General features: G+C 44.5%; 1 protein-coding gene across 1 annotated transcript in view; it reads right to left on the minus strand.

Moving 5' to 3' along the window:
* Nucleotides 1-344: 344 nt before the first annotated feature.
* KLF7 (KLF transcription factor 7) overlaps nt 345-23,736 on the minus strand; it is a 57,493-nt gene continuing 34,101 nt past the window's right edge. Inside the window, exons 3-4 of the mRNA XM_075711244.1 lie at nt 7,798-7,921; nt 345-396 (exon numbers count right to left, since the gene is read on the minus strand). Of these exons, the coding sequence (XP_075567359.1) occupies nt 345-396; nt 7,798-7,921 (176 nt within the window). The remainder of the gene's footprint in view (nt 397-7,797; nt 7,922-23,736) is intronic.

Consider the following 23,736-nt stretch of genomic DNA (forward strand, 5'->3'; position numbering starts at 1 on the left):
CTGCAGGGAAGCCTCCTCCGTTTTCTTTGACTTCCGCTGGCAAAAACAGGAAACAAATCCAAGAGGGACGAAGTACTGTAAGCAACTGTTCCTTCTCATTGACTTCACCTCTATACCATTTCCTCGCCTGCATCTTCTCCCATCCAGCTGGGGCAAGGCATAAAGGACCGATGTACGTATTGAAGTATAACTGTGTGCATGACAGTGTGAGCGTGTGGTCTCTGTACAGAGGATTACACGTGATCAAGTTCTCTTCTCCTGCAAGGCAGCATGTTGTAACTGGAGTTCCACTTTCATCTCACAACACTTAGCTCAGATGACATCCATGCCAAGCTGACTGATATTTAGATGTGTCTCTTCATGTGGAGGGCGAGGTGATCAGACCTGGAAAAACACCTGCAAAATAAAGTATGTTGGAAATGAAATAAATACAGGATTTGGGAAAAGAGATTTCCTGCTCCTTCCTCCTTATGTACAGGAGGAAATATATACCCAGGTTTAGAGACATGCCTTAGATTACCCATGGATTGCCACCAAACCCTGTGTGATTGACCTCTGTGACCACAGATAGCCAACTATCCTGGCTCTTCGGCAGCTAAATAGACTACTCTTCTCCTTTCTCTGTTCCTCTCCCTCCCTCTTCTTTCACTGAGTCAAACATCAGGGACGAATGCTCATCTATGCACCTGTAGTATAAAATCAAATATTTAGTATAAAATGTGCATATAAAAAAATAAAACAAAACAAGTCAGTTTTGCTCAAGTACTCAGCAACACCGGTTTAAAAAAACACCAGCTTTCTCAAGTGCCCAGAACCTGCAACAAGCACCGAAGTACGATGCCAGTTTTGAAAGCTGAATTCTCATTTCTAACTCCAAACTGGAAGGAAAGCTGGTTCAGAGTTTGGAGGCTGACAATCCGTCAGGCTACATATCTCTCCCTTTCTCTCTGTTGAGAATCCGGGTGGTAATATGTGGATGTTGATGAATGCTATCTCCCTGAAGGATGTTGACAGAAGATAAGGTATTATGCCTACTTTGTGAAAATTGAGAGACACAGAAAGCAAGGAAATTGTAAATCACACAAGAAGTGTGGTAAAACCAGAAAAAAATGCCAGGACTTCAGCTTTCAACTTCTGTTCTTTATGCACAAAGCAATTTTTCTCCATCTCATAAGAAAACATAATGTTTTGACATTCTCAACATGTAGACGGATGCTGATGAGACGGACTTAAGAGCCGTGACCCTAGAGAAGTAGTTGAGTTTTAGGGCTGGTCTAAACATGCAGTTAATTGAGAATAAGGTAGGGCATGAATTTGAAATGAAGCATATATTCTTGATTAACTCCCTCTCTAAAGGCTTATGACTGCTGCCTTCTGAAATTACTTCGTCCACTTGGAAAGTGGGTTACGATACTCAGAATAAAACACACTTAGTCCAGGAGAAGAGCAATCCCACAAAGAGTTAATCAGGAATTACTATTCTAGAACAGCTGCCTTGTAGTAGACATGCTGCAGGGCACTCACAGCAGCAGGAACAGCAGCCCAAATTCAGGCACATCATACCATCAAGATATTGTCAGAGTGATGAGTCAGGCACATCATACCATCAAGATATTGTCAGAGTGATGAGGGGAATAAGTTCTCAGGAGGACATGTACTTTTCTTCCCTGCAATTCAATATATACCCCATTTTATCATGACTGCCAGTAAGCAAGAATGTTTTTTCGACTTCATACCCATCAGAAATGGGATTGAAAGCACCAACCCATTTCACACCCACCATCACACTGTCATTAAAGATATGTATGGCACCAGACAGCAAACTGCAGGACAAGCGGGCAGTGGTTCTGGCTGCCTACCCCAATGCCCTAAAATGAATCCTGACTGTCAGAGCGGCAGGACTTGGGTGTTCTCAGAAACCAGACTTCTACTAGATGCTTCAAGTTGACCACTAAAAAAAGAGGAGGTTTCCAAGTTCCCTGCAGATCTTGGCTTGCCTTCTTTCCACCCTAAGCCATAAGACACTGGCTCATTTATTTTTACTAATAGCAGAACACATCTATTATAAATATCATACAAACCCCACATATTTGTGGCTTTTGAGTTTTTGTGGGCTCCAAGGGCACCATGAAAAGCTACTTCCAGAACTGACTTGCCTGGAACGTCTCTTCACTGTGCCACAGATTTAGAGTATAAAAAAGCCACCAATATTGGTCTGATGGATATCCAAATGGCTTATTGTTAGAATCTGGATAGCTCATACATGAGCACTGAATGTATTTCCAAAAAACCAGTAGTTGAGTATTTTGTATTTTTCAGAAAGAAAAAGGTAAAAGAAAAAATTGAACTACTCAGTAAAAAAAGCCAAAAACCAAAGATAAAAAAAAGAACACTCAATCTAAAGGCAAACACCCAGACGATAAACACCCTAAGCAGAGAAAGGCTGAGAAAGATAAGAACTATAAAAATTAAGATATTTTAAATAGTTAGCGGATCTTTTCTGTCCCACTGGCAGTACTCCCCTGCACAAGCAATCTATCTGGATCTACATGCAGAGATGAGTGGATCGAGAGGTGCATTTTTAAGACAAAGAAAATGACAGAATGAGAGGAAATGGCCTCAAGCTGCATCAGGTTTAGATCGGAAATTAGGAGAAATTTCTTCACGGAAAGAGTGGTCAAGCATTGGAACAGGCTGCCCAGAGAGGTGGTAGAGTCACCATCCCTGGAAGTGTTAAAAAAATGGGTACATGTGGCACTTTGGGACATGTTTTAGTGGGCATGGTGGTGTTGGGTTGATGGTTGGACTGATGATCTTAGAGATCCTTTCCAACCTTAATGATTCTATTCTAGTTTTACTTTCATTAAAAAATAATCCAGCCACTAAGCCAGGAAACATGAAATTACTACTCTACCCTTAACTGGTTTAGTGGTGGACGTGGTAGTGTTAGGTTAATGGTTGGACTTGATGATCTTAAAGGTCTTTTCCAACCTAAACGATTCTATGATTCTGTGATTCATAAGAAGATGACTTTCCAAGAAAAGCTACTCATCTTCTGTGGATGAGCATAGCTCTGCTCAAGTCAGCTGTTCTCTACTGATTTACTGTAGCAGCTTACAAGGGGGTTAATACCTTCAGAGTGGCAAAAATTAAGAAGAAAGACTTCAAAATAGGATGAAGGCTGCATTCCTCCAAGCTCCTACATGAAGCACAGTGAGACAGACGTGAATTTGACAATGGACACCTGGCTTTCAACACAGCAGGCTCAGCACAGCTAGAATTTTCTAGACCTACAGTGCCAAAATACACCCTTGGACCAACATCTCTCTTGTCAGTCTAAACTGAGAAAGCAGCATGCTCTGGCTACAAGGGCTGCCAAAACAAAACAACAGCTTGAGTGGCTGCCAAAAAGACATGCACCAGCTGGCACTTCAGTCTAGGACTAGTCATAAGACCACCATCCAGGCACGGCTTTTCCTCTCCGATTGTCTCTACTATAGATGCAACCCAGGAAAATGTATGCTGAGTCACAGCACAGCAAGATTTGTTAAAAATATGGATTCAATACGTTGTTTCACATCAATAACCACAGTATTAGCATCTAGCATATTTTTCAGCCCTAGAATATTTTTATAGCTAATAAAATGGTACTATATTTGCTAATTTATAGCTAATAAAATGATACAATACTAATTCTTCACATTCTCCTGCTGACTAATTTGGTCAGTTCTATCTCTTGGTAAGGCTGGTGGATGCAGACATTTATTTTCAACAGTAAAACAGTCCCTACAAAATTTTGCAGTTAAATCACACTGTCAAAAAAGCTACTGATCAGTGGACACATTTTTTTTCCTTCTGGAACTAGAGGCAGCAGTGGAAGAGGCTCCACAGGATAAGCTGTCAAGGGAAACTCCCTTCTTCACAAATTAAGAAACAGCAGCTTGCTGGTCTCTAGTCCTGTCCGTGAGACAAGACCTTGCTTCACACCTCTGGCTCTACACCTCTTCCAGTTCCAGACCAGCTCTGCATATTGTACGTAGGCCTGTCACTATCTTCCCCATCATCCCTCCCCCCGTCCAGCTCTTCCTAGAAAGGACAGTTTACATTAGAATAAGATACCTTAATTCTGAAAGTCATACAGTGATGCATGATACATAAATTCCCTGCTCCAAAACACGATTCCTTCCTTTCTCTTTTTGCTCTATCTCCTTAGCAACACAGTACTGCTCGGCACTGAAGCCTCTGCAGGAGAAAGACGGAAGGTAACTATGATGAGAAGAGAATATATTGCTCAGCCATCTTTCCTACCAGCTGTGGATTTGCCACTGTGGGATGTGTTCATTCCAGCCAAGTGTGCTCTTAGCTTACTGTCAAAAAGGGAACCGCGCGCGCACACACACACACACCCCCCCCCACACCACACACACCACACACCCCCCCCACACACACACACCCACACCCACACACCCACACCCACCCCCCCCACCCCACCCCCCACACGAGTATATACCCCAATAGTCTGGCACTAAGCTGCTACCTCCTAAACACATACTTATGCAGAACAAACAAGTGCCACTACCCTGTCACCCTCTTCCCCTTGGAGTGCTGAGGGCTTGTACTGTGTGAGGAGCATAACCCTAGCCTGTGCTCCTGAAGAGCATTCCTGGGGAATGCTAATAACCAGCATATCCCTCATGTCCGGAAGGCACTAGGGACTTGTACACTGCCTTCTGCACCACTTGAGCTGATTCTCCTTTCTCCCCTGCTGCCACCAAACCACACACCATTTGCAGTACATATGGTGCTACTCAAACCAGTGGTAGTTTGCCAGCTATAACTATGTGATCTGCGGGCTGCATGGTGTTGCGATAGGGCTGGGACAGCAGAAAAGAATCACGTCTTCTTATCTCTTTTGTTTTAAAATTGACCTGTACACAGAGGACATTAACACCCCTTTGATGTCAGCCAAAAGGTCAGAGACACAAACACATCTGAAAACAGCCTGGGAAGGGAATTGCAGCCAGACCGTGTGCACAACATTGCCCTTCTTTGCTATCTGAATCACCACTTTCATGCTCTGATTGCCAAGGTATGGCCTTCAGCTCTGAACAACAACAGGCATATGTTTTGTGCTAGGTCAGTGTTGTTAAAAGTAGCTCCAAAAGGCTCCTTAAAGTTTAGCAAGCCAGCATGTCTGAGGGAGTGACTACAACTCCTGTCAATAATGGTGGGTGTAGTAAAGGGTAGCAGTTCAAATACAGATAAACTGTTTTCCAGCTGGGAACCCTGGCTCAGGAAGGACTGTCTTTAACATTAGACGTCTGCCTAAATAGCTAAGGACAGATTTAGGCACATGTTTCAGTGCTTGCTTGAGATGACATCTGCAATAGGTAGCAGTAGAGAGATCTGTGAATGAGAAAAGAAGGAAAAATAGTGGTATGGCAGAGTGGGCCAAAAGAAGAACAGGCACCATCACTCTACCAGTTTGTAACAACCGACTGGGAGAATAAAGGCAAACCTGCCTCCTACCACCACACAAAGATGGTATGTGCATGGAGTTTAACAGTGCACAATCCCCAGCACTCTTAACTTATTAATAAATACTTTTCCTTCATCTACAGATTCAGCTGAAGAGCAGAAAATGCATTAGATGATTGCAGGAATATATCTCTTGACTGCAGTGACTGACTTGGCTGCCAAAGAAAAAAACTAGGTAGGAAGGGATAAAATGTAGAGGGAGAAGAATGAATACTTAACAAAGGGCTGAAAGGAACTGAGGAGTTGAAAATACTGTCTGCTAAAAATATTGTCTGTCCTGACACAGAAACCCTGGGGCTTTGTGTGTATGTGTGTGTGCATGTGTGTGTTTGTGGGGCTAGGATGGTTCGTTTGTTCTTCAGAGGAAAGAAAAGAGAATGGCAATGCCTTACATTTAAAACAGGGAACGTAACTGTTCTCCTCCACAGAGGTGCTTACACAAAAGCAGAACTCCAGAGGTCCCTACTTGGCTTACCCTGCCCCTCATTCTGAGCAAACAAAAGACAACCCAGGGATAAAACAAAAAATAATCCAAGAGGAAGCCCTCTGTGGGGGAAGGGGGACAGGAAGAGGGGAGACAAGGGGAGAAGAGCACTCAAGGAGATGAAGCTCTTGGAAAGGCAGGATGTGAAAATGATCCAATTTCCTTCCCATAAAAGGATGGGGTCCCTTGTTTATGTCCCACACATCCTCTCTCCATGCATGTTCTCTGCTGGTCTGGTGTACCCAGAGGCTTCCTAGAGCCTTTATTGTATTACAAAATGTTTCCTTATCAGAGCAGAGAACCTTAGTGCTGCATTAAAAAGATGGGTAATTTTCTTAAGCCTCTTTTAAAAATATATATAAATAGGATTAGCTGGATAACATGTTCAGATGCAAGCACATTATTTGATTACTCAATAGTGGATCCAGGTTTTACCCAGGGCACTGCCAATCTCCAGCTGGGGGGGTGCGAGGGGGAGAAGTGCTCATTGTTTGATCCTGTCAGTGCTGTCAAGAGCCATTACAGGGGTAATTGCTTTTGCTCCACCCTAATTTCTTATCAATTGGGATTGGGGATGGGGAGGAGGGTTTTCTTTTGGTTTTGTTTCTCAATTCAAAGAACCCAGATTTCAAAAATACTCAGCACCAAGCAAGGATGACCAGATTTTTATCATTCATTCAAGCAGCTAAAGCGGCGAGGACTGCAAAAAAGAATCGGCTGTGAGCAGCAGCAACCATGGCTCTCACTGGGAGCTCCTGGGTGCTCAGCTTGCCAGGCAAAACCAGCCCCTCATTTCTGAGTGCCCAGAGGAGGACTGCTGCATGACAGGCTCTTCAGGAACCCTGGCTCTGGACACCTGTCAGGCTTTTAAATCTGGGCCCACACAGAATGAGATTTAAAACTGTAGGAAAAGATTCACTAATTAGCATGAATGTGCAGAGATCACTGATCCTACACAAAACAACCCCATGAACTTGAATTGTCAGATGTGCCTAAATCACTCCTGTGCTTTTGAAAATGAAGCCCTTTGCTGTCTTTCATTGACTCTCCCGTTTCATCTGTGGAAGCATGGAGCCCTGGACTCAGTGCTAAGAGAAGACAATGATCATACAGAAATTAAGTGCTTTTCTCCTAGACATCTCCTATAGATTTGTGGCACAACAGCCACACACGCTCCCTGTCTCCCGAGTCATACACCCACGTATTTGTGGGACCCATCACCCTCTGCCAACCACTCTGATGAAACACAGGCAGCCAGTGGAGGTGCTTGGGGTAGCCCTTGAAGCAGAGCAGGTAGAGAGAGCTCTGTCTTTGTGAGGGCACCAGGCTCATACAACCAGGAGATGGAAAGCTGTGGAGACGCTTTGTTGAGAGGTCCATCACTGAAGTGGTCTAGAGCCCTCTGGACTTCGTCTCTGCTTTCAGAGCATTAAGAACAGCTACCCTATGGACTGAATCCTGTGCCCACAACAGACACCGGGAGGTTTCAGTCAGACCTACACCTGGTCCCACATCTTTCTCTGTACTGTGGGATGGAAACAGCTTAGGCTGCTTAGGAAGTATGCCCCCTCTGCCAGCCCACCTGGCCACTGAGGCAGAGAGGACAGGGGCAGAGTGGAGGGTCCCTCCTTGGCTCAGGGATCGAGGCGGTGGGATAGGAGGCCAGAACAGGCCCCTCTGCTGGGAGCCAGGTCTCTTGTCTCGGGGAGCTGGCAGCTCCATGCCACTCACAAAGTCCACATGTTGCTTGACACCATGTTAGGAGGCTGCATTACCTGTCACAATGGTTGCATTTAAAGGGCTTTGCACCCGTGTGCTTTCTGTAATGCCTCGTGAGCTCGTCACTCCGTGCAAAACGCCACTCGCACCCTTCCCACGAGCACTTGTAAGGCTTCTCACCTGCAGAGGGGAGGAGAGAACAGTCAGCGTGGCAGCAGGATTACTGAGCACTCAACTTGCAAGCCCTGTGTCCTCCCACCTCACCTCTGTCCCACTTGGGCAGGTTACCCCATTACATAATTCTTGGCCAGTGTGGGATGGAAACAACTTAGGGCTTATGATGCTGAGGATGGATCCAGCCCAAATTCTACCACTGCTAAAATTCTTGCACAACCTTATTTCCCATTTCTAATAAAACCAGTCAATTACCTTTCAAAGAAACCCTCAGAATGTCCCCAGATTCCTGTCCTGCTGTGTGGCTGGAGCCTGATTTTCAGTCAGCTTTTCAGCTCACCCTACCCTTGCCAGATGAATTACTGTGGTACCTTTCAGTGGCTGAACTAACACCTGAACACACTGCAGGTGTGTACCACTCCAGAGTGACCGCCACCATGGCATCGCATGCTTTACCCCGGCTGTCATTTACCCCTCGTGTGGCCAGATGCACATCTGTTCCCCTCAAGATGCCCACTGCCCCTTAGGACTGCACCTTGTTTAGTTACTTCTCACAACAAAAATTGTTCCTTGGTTCAAGAAATTAGGCATCAGGACAGTGAGTGCGAGAGGAGAAATGTTCTCTTTAAATCAGCTGGTCCTTCAGGCTTTTTGCACTACACCTTTATCAGCTGTTATTCTGCTCTGAAATATTAACCATACCACTGAAGGCAGTGAAACGGTGCAGTGATAAGACAGGAGAGATTCTGGTCTGCTGTGTTCACGTTTACCTATCTTCTAATGCAAACCAGTCTCTATGGATCAAAGTCTGCCATGGTGTAACATCCGTGGAGTCTTAACACCTTCTGATGGAGAATTCCAAGGTCTCAGGCCTCCCCTTTTCTTATGCAGTGCACATGTATTCCTGCATGCAAATACATCATCTCCCCACAGAGCATATGCTCCAGTGCATCTCCTCCTCTATAAACTCCATGTCACTATTCCCCACGCAGTCAGCACTGTATGGATGCATTAGAAGAGGAGGGAGTTGAGATAAAATGCAGACAAGAAATCACTTTCACTACCAAGCTTCTAAGCTGGGAATTATAAACAAAGAAGGGATTATTACTTATTTATTTGTTCCTTAAAATCGCTAAGAAAGTGATCTTAAAATCCCACCACTGACCAAACTGAAGTTGCAGTCTGTATGACCTCTCTATGTCAGTCACATGAAACAATCACTTGGCCACAGCAGACAAATTTCTCAGTGCAGAGACACAGATTTCTCTATTTAGCATGTCTATTCAGCAAGTAAAGGGGTGAGATCTGATTATGGGAGACATACATATTTCAAGGTGACAAACTGGAGAGGCCAAAAGAGCAAGAAAAGTGAAGAGGGCAAGAGAATTGCATCAAAATACATGGGAAAAAAAGCTGTTCTCTGGTGAGTGAGTTTCTGCAGACTTCTTATTGCACAGGCAGCTCTGTTGCACAGTGGTCATTCTGCCCCAGAGAGAACAGCAGAGTGGGCTGAAATGTTAACTGGAGTTGAGCCATTTTACTGGCCTCTGAGAAGTTTCTTTGGCTCAGTAGCTCAATTAAAGACTTCAATAGGGTGAAGCAATGAAGAGGGGGCAGCAGCCAGCAAGATGTCGCCAAAATATCCATTTGTCCCTCAGTCTATGAATGCAGAAAGGCCAGCCTGGATGTCTCTGTTGTGTGCCACAGTCCACCACGGGAAAATGCCCAACAGGACAATGGACTGAGCCAACAATAACACCACCCCACTTAGATTGTGCCTGCCTGGTCATCTCTGCAGACTTGCCTTTTGTTCTTTTTTTCTTTTAATAGGATTTCTTCAGGGGAAAAAAAAAAAGCAAGAAACTACTTGTTAGTGAGCCAAGTGCTGGTGCCTTGTTTCTGGGCTGGTTACTCAACTGTAATTCAAACACTGTCACCGGTGCTGGCCCCAGACACTAGAGCTGCAGTTGCAGCGCTCTACCCCCCCAGCCCTTGACATCCTACCTGGCATACTGCATCTGCTCTCCCCTTCTCAGAGAAAAGGGATTTCTCCAGCCCTGGTCATGTCTATGACGGTGCACCGGTTTTGTCTGAAGTTAGTTCATGCATTATTTTCAAAAGCTGTCAGTAAACAAGCCTTGATAACAATCCAGCTTCCTTGGTTCTCTGACGCTCTCTAGTGCCTACCTTAGAGTGGAGACAGCAAGGCAGACAAACTGCCTTGCAGCCTATGTTTGCTACACATGCTGCAAAGCAAATGCGGAAGACAACTGCTCAGCCAAATCTGGCAGGTACAGCCAGTCTGAAGGATACAGTTGCCTACAGAGCCGAAGGGTGAAGGAAAAACATCCCGGGCTTTCTGTGAAACAAGGGCTATTAGGACAAAGCTGAGTTTGGCTTGTTAACATTTGTCAAAAGCTTTGAAAATGTACAGTGCTATATATAGGTTACGAGAGACAGAAATGCCAAGCATGATTACTGGTAAACCCATGGGATGCCACGTATCTCTGTTACTTGCTGCAGGGACTCCTCTCTCAAGCGTTCCTGGTCTGGCCTTGCACAGCCCTGAGCTGAGTTTTGTTTTCAGATGCTTTTCCTCTGTAACCCAAGCCCCGTTCCACAAAATGTCAGACAGTACCTCTTTGTGCTCCAGACAGCAGGCTGGCATACAATGCTCCGTGTGGCACAAGATAAATGCAAAGGAGCACAGTGACCTTTAAAGCCATGTCAGACAGCTCCTTGACCCACAGACCTCAAAGAGGTTAGATTTCCCACCTTCCTGCAGCTACTCAAAAACATGAGAGGGCAGGAGGAGACAGACCTCCATATCTCTGCACGTGAAGACTAAGAACAAACTGCTGCTTTAATGGCTGCTTTCATCTAACCTGAAGATGAAATGAAAGCATGTCTTGCCAAGGTGTACGTATGTAGGAAGCATGGGAATGGAGAAGGGGGGAAGGGTCCTCCTACCTCACTACGGGCAATGGCAGGGAGAAGAAATGGGAAGGATCCTTTCCACGTGCCAGGCTGCTCTTCTGTTGTTGCAGAGGATTAGCGAGAATAAAAGGATAGATGGTGAAATCCTCCTCTGCTGAAGGCAATGGCTAAACTCCCACTCACTTCTACAGGGCCAGGATCTCCTCCTTTTTAACAAATTAATTATGAGCTTCAAAATCCAATTAAAAATAGGAACATAACGGAGCTGTGCCACACTGACTTTTTCAGGCTCTAATTCCTCAAAATGAATAACCCCACTTAAAACTTGTGCCTGTGAGCCACTCCCAGGAAGGAAGCTCTACTCCTTAAGTCACCTTTACTCAACACAAGGATCTGTGCAGTGCTTAAACAAATCCATAAATCCACATTTATACAAATGCACTCAATGGAGGAGCCAATGCACATCTGAAAAGAAGCTGATACCCAGATATGCAGCTGCTAAATACTCAGCTGTTTCAGTTCAGAACGTGTTCCACACCATGGGGCTGGTTCAGCTTTCACACATCCACAAATGCACCTGGGAAGGGCAGGCAGCCAGCAATGCAGACACACGTTCAAGCAGCGAATTATGCAATTTTCTGAGATGAGCACTAGCGTTAAAATAATGTACCATTTGCTTATGGAAAATCTTCTAAACTGACCCAGAATAGTGGCTTTCAGCTTTTTCTAATTTTTTTTCCCTGGGAGGTGGAGACTGCTACCTAGTGATTTCAAGCTTACTGACCACACTCCAGTTTCCTTGAGCAGCATGTGCATCAGATAGCAGCACAGCACAGTCACAGCAAGCTGCTGAGTGAAACAGTGGGTATGCAGGACTCACCATCCACACTGTGTGCATTTGAAGGGTGTTATTTCTGGCTAGCCGCAGCCTGGTCCTGTGGCCCGAACCCATCCATAGGTGAAGCGTGCCAGCTGTGCAGTTGCAGAGCACCTCCTGAGACAGGCCGTCCAAAACCACGTGCGTGCTCTGGCCAGGCTGAACCAAAGCATAGTGAATGGGGGCAACCAGAAGACTCACCTCAAAAGGAGATGCTTGATCACCAGAAAACACTCACACAGACACATCCTTAGTTGCCTGCTGAGGATCCCTGAGAAGCAGCCTGCGCATGCCTGTAAGTGCACAGAGCCCTGTGCTGAAACCTACTGATCTAGAAGGACCTTATCATCAGAAAAGCTAGTGCTACAGAAATGCTATTAGCCCTTCAGACATGCTTTAGGGTTTCAGTCCATCATGACTGCATATTTCTGTCAAGCAGCCTCTCTTCATTGTGGCTCTGTCCTGTGGTCCATATCCCATTCTTTTTCTCTTCCTGCAGCATATTTTCATACCCTGAGACTGGGATGCTTGAGGAATAGGCTCTCTGTTCCACTTCTGTTTATGGCACCTCACACAACCTAGGTCCTCCTCTAAAAGTACCTCCAAAGCACACTTCAGTACAGTCTGGCCCTCCATCCTCCTTATTTCATCCAGCCTGGTCCAATCTGGTAACTGGAGGACACAGACCTTTGCAAATTTATGGGAAACATGCAATAGTGAAGCTAGAATTCATGAGTCATAACAAAATCCATCAGACTTCAGCAGCCCTGAAATCGGGTCACTATTCCTTTGGTGACTAAGACAAATGCAAAGACACACAAATATTAGGCACCTAGTTATAAAAACAAACAAATTATTGGTATAGCTTTCTCTTGAAAGCCAAAAATTTATCATTTGAAAATAAGAAAGAGCCAAGCACACAATCCTAGCAACACTACTGTGGTAAACACACACCAGATTCCCAGCAAACATGATTGATAGAGCTGGGCTGGTTCTGTGATGGAGACACCACACTCGTCCTTGAGATTTCTCCCTCCATTTTCCAGCCTCAGGCAGTCTTGGTGAGTTTCATCCCATGCAACTTCAGATATCGAAAGCCATCATCTGAAATAGCCATTTATGGCTTTTTTCAAGTTAATGGAGAGGCAAAGGCATGTGCGGAGTGTGACGCATCAGACCCCAGTCAGACTGGAACTGGAGGTGAATTTCTCTCCTTTAACGGTACAGGGGGCTAGGCAAGCAGCTCAGCTGCAGGCAGCTGTATCTTTGCTCTCTAGGCACAAAACAGAGAACATCAGGTTTTCTCTCCAGCACATACTTAGATTGTAAACCCTATACAAGCCTTCACAATAAATATTCCCTCACAAAACACAGCAGTGGGGATGTTGTCCCTTCTCAAAATCCAGACTCCCTGTCCTTGCCACCTACATCCCGCAGGCACCCTCTAGGTCCCAGGGATTTTTCTTTTGTACAAGAAGTAAGGCAGCGTTTGCTACAGACATCTCACAGTGGCTGCTTCAACAGAGAGTGGTTGGTAGAAACATTAGGTTACAGGACATAGAGGTACATAACCGAGATCAGCTGAGGACACTGTCATGATCACAAAACTACAGCACACAATGGATGCTGGGCATATTATACATCTGCCTTATTTACTGCCAACCCCAAGGGTTAAAAAGTCATGAGTCCAGTCTCCCATAGAAATAATGAGATTTTAAAGAAGAAAACAGTAATATCTAGAGATCATTTGCCTTCTGCTTTGTAGATAACCTCGGGCCATGATTTTAAACTTCTCTTTGCAGCCCTGCAGGCTAGAAACATTTATTATAAAATACAGAGAAAGGAGCTTGCTTTCTGTTCCCTGGAGTTCAAGAGCAGGGACTTTAAGAAGAAAAAACTCCAGATTTTGGGATGTGCACAACAAGATCACAGAGTTGGCACTGCTGTGGGGTGAAATCCTGGCTCCATTGCAGTCATTGGAAAAATGCCCATTAAGGCTTGAGTTTCATCCTGTATCTTTACAGAATTAAAAGTAAACAAAGATATTATGATTATCCATTTGTATGTATTTCCTTATCCCTCCCCTGCACCCCATCTTAAATACCACAGCACAAACATATGTTGATCACAGTGCATTTAGTAAAACAATAAAGTAGTTTAAGCCCCCAGTCCTGCAATGAACTTCAGAGGAGAATCACAGTCAAAATCCGTGCTAAAACATGGTACAGTCACAGGACTCTTTTTGTCAGTATGACTGATTTAGCCAAAAATGCTTAAAGAAACTGAGGGAAAAAACTCAAATCCTGTCTGTATGCACATTTTGAAGGCCATTCAAATAAGACATTTGTGGTACTATGTTTTAAGAGCTCCTTAATACCATGTTACGTTAACTACACAAAACTAGCATACAAAAGTGTCTTTAAGAAAACAATAGAAACACCCCCTTAAAAATCACCATGTGTTCTAATCCACCATGAATTATTTACATATAGTTTCAGGATCCAAAAAAAAAAGTTTTATGAAAGAAACACAAAACATTTCCTTCCTTTTTAAAATCTGTGATTTAAAAACAATTCAGAATGAAACTAGTTCTAAAAGCCTCAATGTCTAAAAATACATATTGAAAGACAGCTTTAGCTACACTTGCTCCAAGACTGGTGTTCCTGGAGAACCAGAAAAACTGCAAATTACAACTGAAAAAGGAATTAAATGCAAGATTTCTCGCCTGGATTTCTCCTATAAGGAAGCTCTGGGGGCCTGAGCCACGCAAAGAAATGTGTGAAGAATCAAGTAGTGCCACTGGCTTTTTCAAAGAGTGTTTTAATAACTTTCCCCGCCACCCTTTCTAAGAAATCCTTTTGGGACCTGCTGTTCCCAGGCTGGTGACTGGGACTGTGCCATTGCAGCAAGCAGCGGTGTCACTGCGGGATGACCCAAGGCATCCTTCAGAGGCTGGTGCCCGTGGGGATGTCGTCGGTGCAGACGCAAGTTGCTCAGAAATGCCAGAAGCCGACGCAGTTTTCGGTGAGAAGCAGCCCCCCAGATCGCCTTGCAGAGAAACGCCAGGCAGGCATTTGTATTTGCTTTGCAGTTTATTACGAAAGCCTGCCACAGCACAATGGGATGCCTAATGTGGAACATCACATTAACAATATTTTATATTTATGTAGCACTCTTCATCTCCAAGGGTCCCTGAGAGCTTTACAAGCTACATACATGGCATACCAATGAAGCCGAGCCATAATTCTTCTAATTAGCTGAAGAATTACGCACACAGCACATGGCACAACAGAAAATGTTACTGGTCACTCCTCTCTTCCTATGGAAAGAGCTACGTGATATTTAATAGAAGCATGTCACAGAAGGACATTCAGTTTTAAGGACTCTTGAAAAAATTAAATCGAACCAGACAGGTCTCCTTAACACCTGTGCCTGTCCTCCCTCATTACATATGCACACCTTGTCAAATATGAGACACAGAGAGGAGTAGCCCAAGACCTGCTACTTGTTAAATATCCCCACTTTCACACTAGATTCAGCAAGTTACCGTCACATGGCTCAGGCAGCTGCTCTGCTGGTGAGGTTACAGAAAAGCTAGTAAGCAGCTGCAGTTCAGCGCAGATCACCCTCTTTTTAAGATTAATAAGTTCATTTCTTTAGCAAAAAGGAAAGGCAGGCTATTTAATACACACATCCTCTGGAGATCAATGCTAACATCTAAGCGTATGTGCGTGCAACCCATCAACCAGTAAAACTAATTACAAAAATCAATTTCAGATACTTTTCTGAGCCTTTCGTTCCTCAATATACTCCTAATTGATTTTTGTTGGAGAATAGAAAGCCTAATTATTATTTTTATTATTACAAAGGAATGCAAGGGGGAGCAGTGGTCAGTGCTTGAGTAGCTCACCAATACTTTCTACCCAAAAAGAGAAAAAAGGAAAAAAAAAAAAGGCATTTTATTCACAGTTTTGCCACCTGCTGGAAAGATGGAAAAGCCTTTGAAAGGGTGACAAAGCACAAGAGAAAAGCTGGCAGGAGACAGTACGGGGCAGAAGAGGAATGTGACAGGATTGTGAAATACACAATGTGAGAAGGTTGTACCTATTTTTAGACAGGCAGGGATGATCAAGTGTAAAAGCAGTACATTTCCATGAACGATATACAGCTCCTTTCATCCAAAAAGGTCAGCAGTGCCCTTATAGAGAGATGGCTCTGATCATGTCTATATTAGAGATGGGGGAAAAGAGGTTAAGAACCAGACCCAATGTCCAATCAGTCTTTCTACAAACTTCAAAGCTCCAGATTAGTCCCTAAGGGCCTTGCCAAAGCTTGTCTACCGAGCCAGCAGCAGTCTTCAGCATGTAGCCATTCAGGACACGAAAAGAAATGAATTTTTGCAGCATTATGTCTTACACACACACAGGCACCTAACACACATCCACAAAGCCCACTTGCCTAGCTGAAAAGCAGAGAAAAGCAAAGCATGTAGCAACATTCAAAGAAATGGAAATTTTCCATTTTCTACTCTGCTTAAGAGGACGCATTTAACGAATGCCCGTTTCCACACATGCCGAGCACTGAAGGTGGGGAGGAACGCTGCGCTTTATCTCCTCAGGTCTATGCAAGACTCCCATTGAGAGTGACAAAGCCTTCGAAACGCTGCTCCCCTTTCAAACCCCTTCTCCGCAGCTCCTCTCCAAAGGAAGCTCCTGGCTGGCGGGGAGCGGGGCCAGGGGACGGACGCAGGCGCCAGCCCGGGCGCACAACCCACGCTTCTGCCCCACTAATTGCCAGCACATCCTCCCGCAACCCCAGGCTCTGGGGACAGCAGCAGAGCGGCAGGCCCAGGCGGGCACCCAGCAGCAATACCAGCAGCAAAACTACCCAATTAAGCCTCCAGAATAAGGGGGGGGGGGGGGGAGATTAAAAAAAAAAAAGAAGAAAAAAAATAAGGATGGAGTTGCTTGGCAACAGGAGGGCAGAAGCATCTGTGCAGCAGGTCGGGCTGGTACCCAGGCGGCGGGCTGGCCCATTAGCACCCTGCATCTCATGCATTTCGTGCCGGGGTCTCCTAGTAACAGCCTGTGCGCGCCCGGCTGTTGCACGCTTCCCCTCCTCTCCTCCTGTTTCTCCCCATCATGCGAGGCATCGCTGTTTGCCCTAATTACACATTCTCCGCTGCTTCAAGCTGCCATTACTTCGGTCCCCAGAGGAGCGGCAAGAACTTTAAAAAAAATCTCTAATAAGGGCTTTTAGTTTCAGATTCAGTGGAGCTGTGTGAGCTCAGAGATGCAAGGCAAGGTAGCAGCAGCAGAAGGAAGAGATGAAAAAGGAGAAAAACTCAGCAGTTCACTGGGTCAGATTTTTCCAGGACCCTGAAATACATTTTTTCCTTTTGTTTTTTGTAAGTTATCCCGGAGGTTGAACAACGGAGACAGCCCTTTATGGGACATGCCGCATATTTACATAATCCAGAGCAGTGTATCAAAGATGTGCTCTTTGGACACCTGTGTTTTAGGCCAAGAGTTTCTGAGAAATTCCAGGCAAAATATAAAGGCAAACATTCCAGGCAAAATATAAGAAACGTGTATAAGAGACTAGAACCAATGAAAAAATTAGGACTAGACACCCCTTTTCCAAATGCTAACATTTTAAATGGTTTTGCTCCATATTTTTGTAATGAATGTGGTTTTTTGTTCATTCAAACTACTACAGTGCTGATGCTTTTCACCATTTATGTGTCACTTCATTTTCTCTCTTTTGCCACTGAAAAATCAGAGAAAGAGGACCAAAAAAAATGATGCATACTGGCAGAGACAGCACAGGAGTAAAACACAAGGGGAAAATAAAACACATTCCTTTCTGTTTCCCATTTTTTTCAACAACAAAAAGAAAAATGGAAGAAGACCCAGGATGCTTTCATTCATTTGGATATTGGATTTGATTTGGGGGTGGAGGTGGAAGGGAAATAGTGTGCCTGGGGTTAAAAAGTACACTGGCAAGTTCTCCCAGTGAAGGCTGTCCTGGTGTCAGGGCAGGGCTACCTACATGGTGGCAGGTGCACGATATTTCTGAGCGAGACCCCATCCTCCCTGGTGCGCTCTCTCTCTCCTGGGGCTGGAGGTGGCAGGCCGTGCCGGCGGTGTGGGAGCTCCTCACTGCTTCACGCTGAGCAGGGCTCAGTAAAAAGTTCTTGGCAATGTTGCTGGGCAAACCTTGGTGAACCAAGCAGACTGGTCTCAAGAGCACAAGGCAGCGAGTAAAGATAATTAATTTTACTAGCTAGGAAGAAGTTTCCTCATCTGGATTTTGAAAAAGGCACATATGATTACCTGTCCTTAGCTCTAAGGGAGGTACAAGCACCCAGTTGGAAACCACCCAGGTCTTTCATGCTGCCAGATGAGCGTAACTAAAGGAGGACACAAGTGTACTATGAAATTCCATTGCTGGGTGACGGTGCATCTTCAGGAAGAAAATTTAAAAAAATAAAGAGGTTTTCTGTATGAAACACATTTCCTAACACACATTCAAAGCCAAACAAAGCCCAGGAAAAGAATCACCTTTGGGAACCTATGGGTTTTGCAAAGAATTAACGATAAAATTGTATCACATGTATCACACTCACATGAAAGTCAGTTTACAACAGAACATAGCTTAGTCCATTCAAATTAATTTTTATGCAGATATTCACAGATAGAAATCTTCTACTCAAAGACTATTTTCCATTACATAGGCCAAGTTTTTAGCTAAACTTGTTACACTGAGGACAGCTCTTTTCTCCCTGCCCCTCCCCAACACACATGCCACATTCTCCTAAAAAACAAGTATTTTTCCTCCAACTTCTAAAACAACAAACAGTAACCACACTGGAAAAAGACCAAATGTGGAAAATTTCACTCTGAAGAAGGAAAAAGCTTTGCGAAGCTACAGATGACCAACAAGAAGATGTCCAAATGGAAGTTTATGCAAAATTAACTGTAATACAGTTCCATGCAGCTACATATTGAACAAAAGCACACGCAGATATGCATGCCTGTATTTTTATAACATTCATTTCCAAGAACTAATACAAGCTTCTAGTACACTAATGATCACTTATGGTCATCATAAAAAGCTAGAATGACATTGCAAAATTGTCCAATCTATCAAGTTCTCTCTGTTGGTGGTAAGAGTCCAGATATACAGGAGGAAGGCATAAATCCCCACTAAGCCTCTGAATGTGCACTGCCATACAGCGAAGACACCTTTCTTTCAGAACTCAGCTGGCGATCAGCTTTTATCTTGAAACACATGCTTGTCATTGTTAGCTTAGCTAGCACGCCTGCAAATGTTTTTTCAGCATTCAGTTTTTGCAACCCCAGCTTTCGGTCACAGGTTTTGAAGGCCAGACACCTTCAGGAGCAAATCTGCCCAACGCAACATTGGGGTGTCTATCTACAAAAGGGGACTGCTTGGATTGTGAACTGGCCTGCAATGTTTTAAAGACTTATAATTCTTAGTAAGCCTTCTCATCATGTATAAAGCTGACCTACGGAAAGATTTTGGTTCTGCAGTGACACAAAGGTTTTGGACACTCGCAGAGATCTGCGGATAAAGCAGGTCCCAGGCAGTATTTTGTCCTCCCCTTTCTGAAATGGCTGCACTAGTCTTTAAACTGCCCTCACTTGACGTCCTTGTCTCCCATTCATTTCAATCTACTGCAGCACATTACCATTCATGGCTTGACATGTGGTAACCAACTGGCTTTTGAAAGCGGTGTTAGACAGTTGTTTTCTGAAGACACAAATACATGTTCTCCTAAAATCCAGCAAAACAGAAAGAGGCAATTTTATTCATGAAATCCCCCTGCATTCTCTGCATCGTAAGCTTGCCCTTTAGCTATCTTTAAGTACATTTTTTCAGCCATTATTCCCAGTGCTAATGTGGGCCTGACTGGTCTCCCTACACACAGTTGGTCTGTGCAGGACGCTGAGTTGCTGGAGCATGTCCAGAGAAGGGCAACGAAGCTGGTGAAGGGTCTGGAGCACAGGTCTTATGAGGAGTGGCTGAAGGAACTGGGGTTGTTTAGTCTGGAGAAGAGGAGGCTGAGGGGAGACCTTATCACTCTCTACAACTACCTGAAAGGAGGTTGTAGTGAGGTGGGTGTTGGTCTCTTCTCCCAAGTAACTAGCGATAGGACGAGAGGAAATGGGCTTAAGCTGCGCCAGGGGAGGTTTAGGTTGGAAATTAGGAAAAATTTCTTTACGGAAAGGGTGGTCAAGCATTGGAACAGGCTGCCCAGAGAGGTGGTGGAGTCACTATCCCTGGAGGAGTTCAGAAAACATGTAGATATGGCACTTTGGGACATCGTTTAGTAGACATGGTGGTGTTGGGTTGATGGTTGGACTGATGATCTTAGAGGTCCTTTCCAACCTTAATGATTCTATTCTAGTTTTACTTTCATTAAAAAATAATCCAGCCACTAAGCCAGGAAACATGAAATTAATTATTACTCTACCCTTAATTGGTTTAGTGGTGGACTTGGTAGTGTTAGGTTAATGGTTGGACTTGATGATCTTAAAGGTCTTTTCCAACCTAAACGATTCTATGATTCTATGATTCTATATAGTGGGCACCACCTACGCCATGGTGCCCACGGTTTTATTTGGGACCCCACTGCCCTTGGCAGAAGCATGGGTGCTGTATTTAGGTCTGCTGTATTTAGATAAGCTTCCACGAAGCCTTGCAGTTTATCCGCTTCTGCTTGCAAGTTGTTGCTGCTGGTACGTAGGTATGTGGGACCATGTCTGCACCAGGTGTGAAAGGCACGCTCTGGATATAGGAGAGGTCCATCCAGGCTCCTGGCTGCTTGCCCAAATATGACCCAGACTCAAATGCCCACACTGTGCTTAGGAAGAGCCTAACCCAGCACCTGCTTTTGAGATGACAGGTAGTGCACTTGGCTTTTCCAGCCCAGAGCATTTCAGTTCTCCCAGCCTGCTCAAGCCCTTCTCATCCAGCAAGCCCACCTTAGCCTAAAACAGCATCTCTGAGTGCATATCTCTAATTTGGGCCTGGTGTGACCTCAAATACTTCAGAAGTGCTGGTGCTTTGGACAAATGGACAAGAAAATCATACCTTCTCATTGTTAACCTGCCATTTGTATCCAGTGTGCGACAGCAGCAACGCAAATGGAAATTGGCAGAAGACAAGTTGAGGGTTTTTTCTTCAAGTCTTTCTCTGTAATGCCTATCATTCACCCCCTTGCTGGGTGCCTCACAGGGGCTCAGGGGTGGATGGGTATAAAGAAAACACTAGACGACAAACTAGAGATGGCTCCTCCATGCCTTACCAAGGCAGCCTGCCATAACACTTGGAGGCACCTGCACTCTCCCTCCTGCAGCTGCTGAACAGACAGCAAACATCTTTCTAGATCTCTGCTGGGCCAAAAATCATCTCACATGGCAAACAAACAAACAAACAAACAATCCCTATTTACATTTTCAAACGCAAACAGTAAGACTGTCCTGTGCTATTGATTTGGCAAATGATGGAGTAGAAACACATGACTGAGAATTCAGGTACTGGCAACTAAGCACTGGATGAACACCACCAGTGTTTTAAATGGCAAGGACTGCTTTTGGCAGGGCCCATCCTCCTGCCGCCTGGGAGGTTCACAAAGCTCATTTCCTCAGCCTAAGCTCTTGCTGTAATAATGAAGTGAGGCTCTGGCCCTCCACAGTGAAATCACAACACTCCCCTCCAAACTTGCCAAATGGCTAAAAGGCTTCAAAACCATAAAGTTTTAAACAGCTCATGACCAGGTTGGGCTTATTTTAATAAGCTTTGATAAACGGTTGTTATGTTTTTACCCAAAAAACTTCCAAAAAACCCAACGTCACAACAAAATACGTCTTTCCAATTTGGCAATGCAACTGTACCCCAAAACAAATCCAGCCCTAAATGAAGGTCTTCCTCACACACCCCTCCTCGCTCAATTCCCTTGCTCTCATTTCCAGTGGCAAGTTCACCTGTTGTTTCATCCGCTGTCATGGGAGCTTCAGCATCCTTCATGTCCCTCCGTGTCCCCTTGCCGGGTTGCAGCCCTGCACACAGAGCTGGGGACTCGCTACAAAGCCATGGGTCTCTGTACAACAAAAAATCTTGGGCTTTGGTTTTCCTTTCTCCTATGCTACCTATACTGTTCTCCCAAATGCTTTTCCCTAAGTCATTATTCAAAATCTTGCATCCTGCAGAATTGGTGCTGTGCTTGGCTATTTGCTTTTTCTTTCTCTTCATTGGCTTTCTGTTCACAGGTGCTACCACACTAACACAGTACAGCAATGCAGCTTCCCATTCATGTGGTATCACTGACACAGATAGTCTTATTTTCTCTATTATTTCTTTACTTTGTATTAACCTTTATCTATCATCCAGCCTACTCTCCTCAATCCAGTCTTTTCTGGTCATTTCCAAATTCTGGACATTTCCTGTTCTATCTCTAACACTTTGGGAAAGCTCTTCTCTGTTGTTTTAAATCCCATCTCAAAAACCTTCATTAATGCTCTTTCTAATACTCTTGTGTCTCTCGTCTTTTTCTTGCAAATGTAGTAATTTGTTTTCCTGCAGGGTGGATTTGTTTGTTTTAGTTACTCTCACCCAGCACTTTGGATCAAAGAACTATATAATTTAAAATAAGATGTCCTGACAATGTGAAACAAACTCCACTTCAATAAGTGCTATCTTAAGATCGCATGTAGACTCGTAACATCTGTTTACATGGGTATTTCCCACTTGTTTAGACTTTAGAAACCTAAATATAGATGTGAGGTGCCCAACTGCTGTTTCTCAGAATTGAGCTTAGGTTTTATCAGAACCTGGGTTTAGATGGATAAAGAAAAAAACCCCAAACCTGATATTCGTAAAATGCAAACCCCAGCAGAACCCCCTGAGGGTCATTTTTTATCGCTATCCCCATCTTAAGGATTTCCTGGTCAGTTTATATGTGATGTTTTTTTATCTCTGGCCAGAAAGCACCCAGCCATCTCATACCTTCCCCTGCACATTACTGCAAGGAAGGCTGATATGAATGGTTTTGTCAGGAGATAGAAATCTCCAGAGGTCTTTGATCTGGGAGACACAGCCACATGCCATGACTAATCTTTCCATAGGTCACAGGCCAGCTCACCCTTAGACTTATTTGCATCCAGACGCTTGCCAGCAATATCCTGTTTTCTAATTTAGGAAGTACTGATGACTATACATGGGTTTTGGCTCATTCGAATTCCTTCCCTCTCCACTCTCCATTACATTGGCAGCTCATCTCCATGCATGTGTGAAGGCTGGACGAAAATTTCTGTCTCTCAAAAGAGACAAAATGTCGTTGTTTGCACTGATGTCTGCTCCATGAATAACTGTGAGAGAATGTGCTAGGGTTGGATTACTGTGCCAGTCCTGGTGGCTCCTTCTTTAGATGTTTTTACCTCACTCTCACATTGGCAGCATGGTCTTTCCAAACCTACAGCTCACCTTTTCCACTAGCCCAGCTGCTATTTCTCCTGAGTGGCTTCTTTGCTGCCCTCTGACAGTCAGTCCCACCACTGCTCTTAGCTCCTTTACACACCCTTCGCTTTAGATGCCCCAACTTACTTTGAATTCAGTCAAATATTTTCATTTCCCTTTCCATCCAGACAATGTTTTTCCCTTTCCCTTCCAGATTAAATTCTCTCCCACACAGATAATTGTTTTTCCCTCTCCAAAGGTCATCCAGAAGGTGGTTTCATAACCAGTTCAGCCATTGATGGGCCTTACAGCGCTGTCCTGATTCTCCTACAGATGAGATGCGGGAGAAGATGAGATAACGTGAGGGATGCACCAAGTGCAGTGCAATGTGGGGCCTGACTGTCTCTGGGCTCCCCAGCGAAGTAAAGCCCTAAGAGAAGATCATCTCCAGTCTAGCAAGCTGCTATCAGTCTGTATTGCCTCCAGCCCAGCCTGGCTCATCACGCAGCAGCAAGGAAAGCCA

This window comes from Pelecanus crispus, chromosome 5 (genome assembly GCF_030463565.1).
Source record: "Pelecanus crispus isolate bPelCri1 chromosome 5, bPelCri1.pri, whole genome shotgun sequence".
Lineage (NCBI taxonomy): Eukaryota > Metazoa > Chordata > Aves > Pelecaniformes > Pelecanidae > Pelecanus > Pelecanus crispus.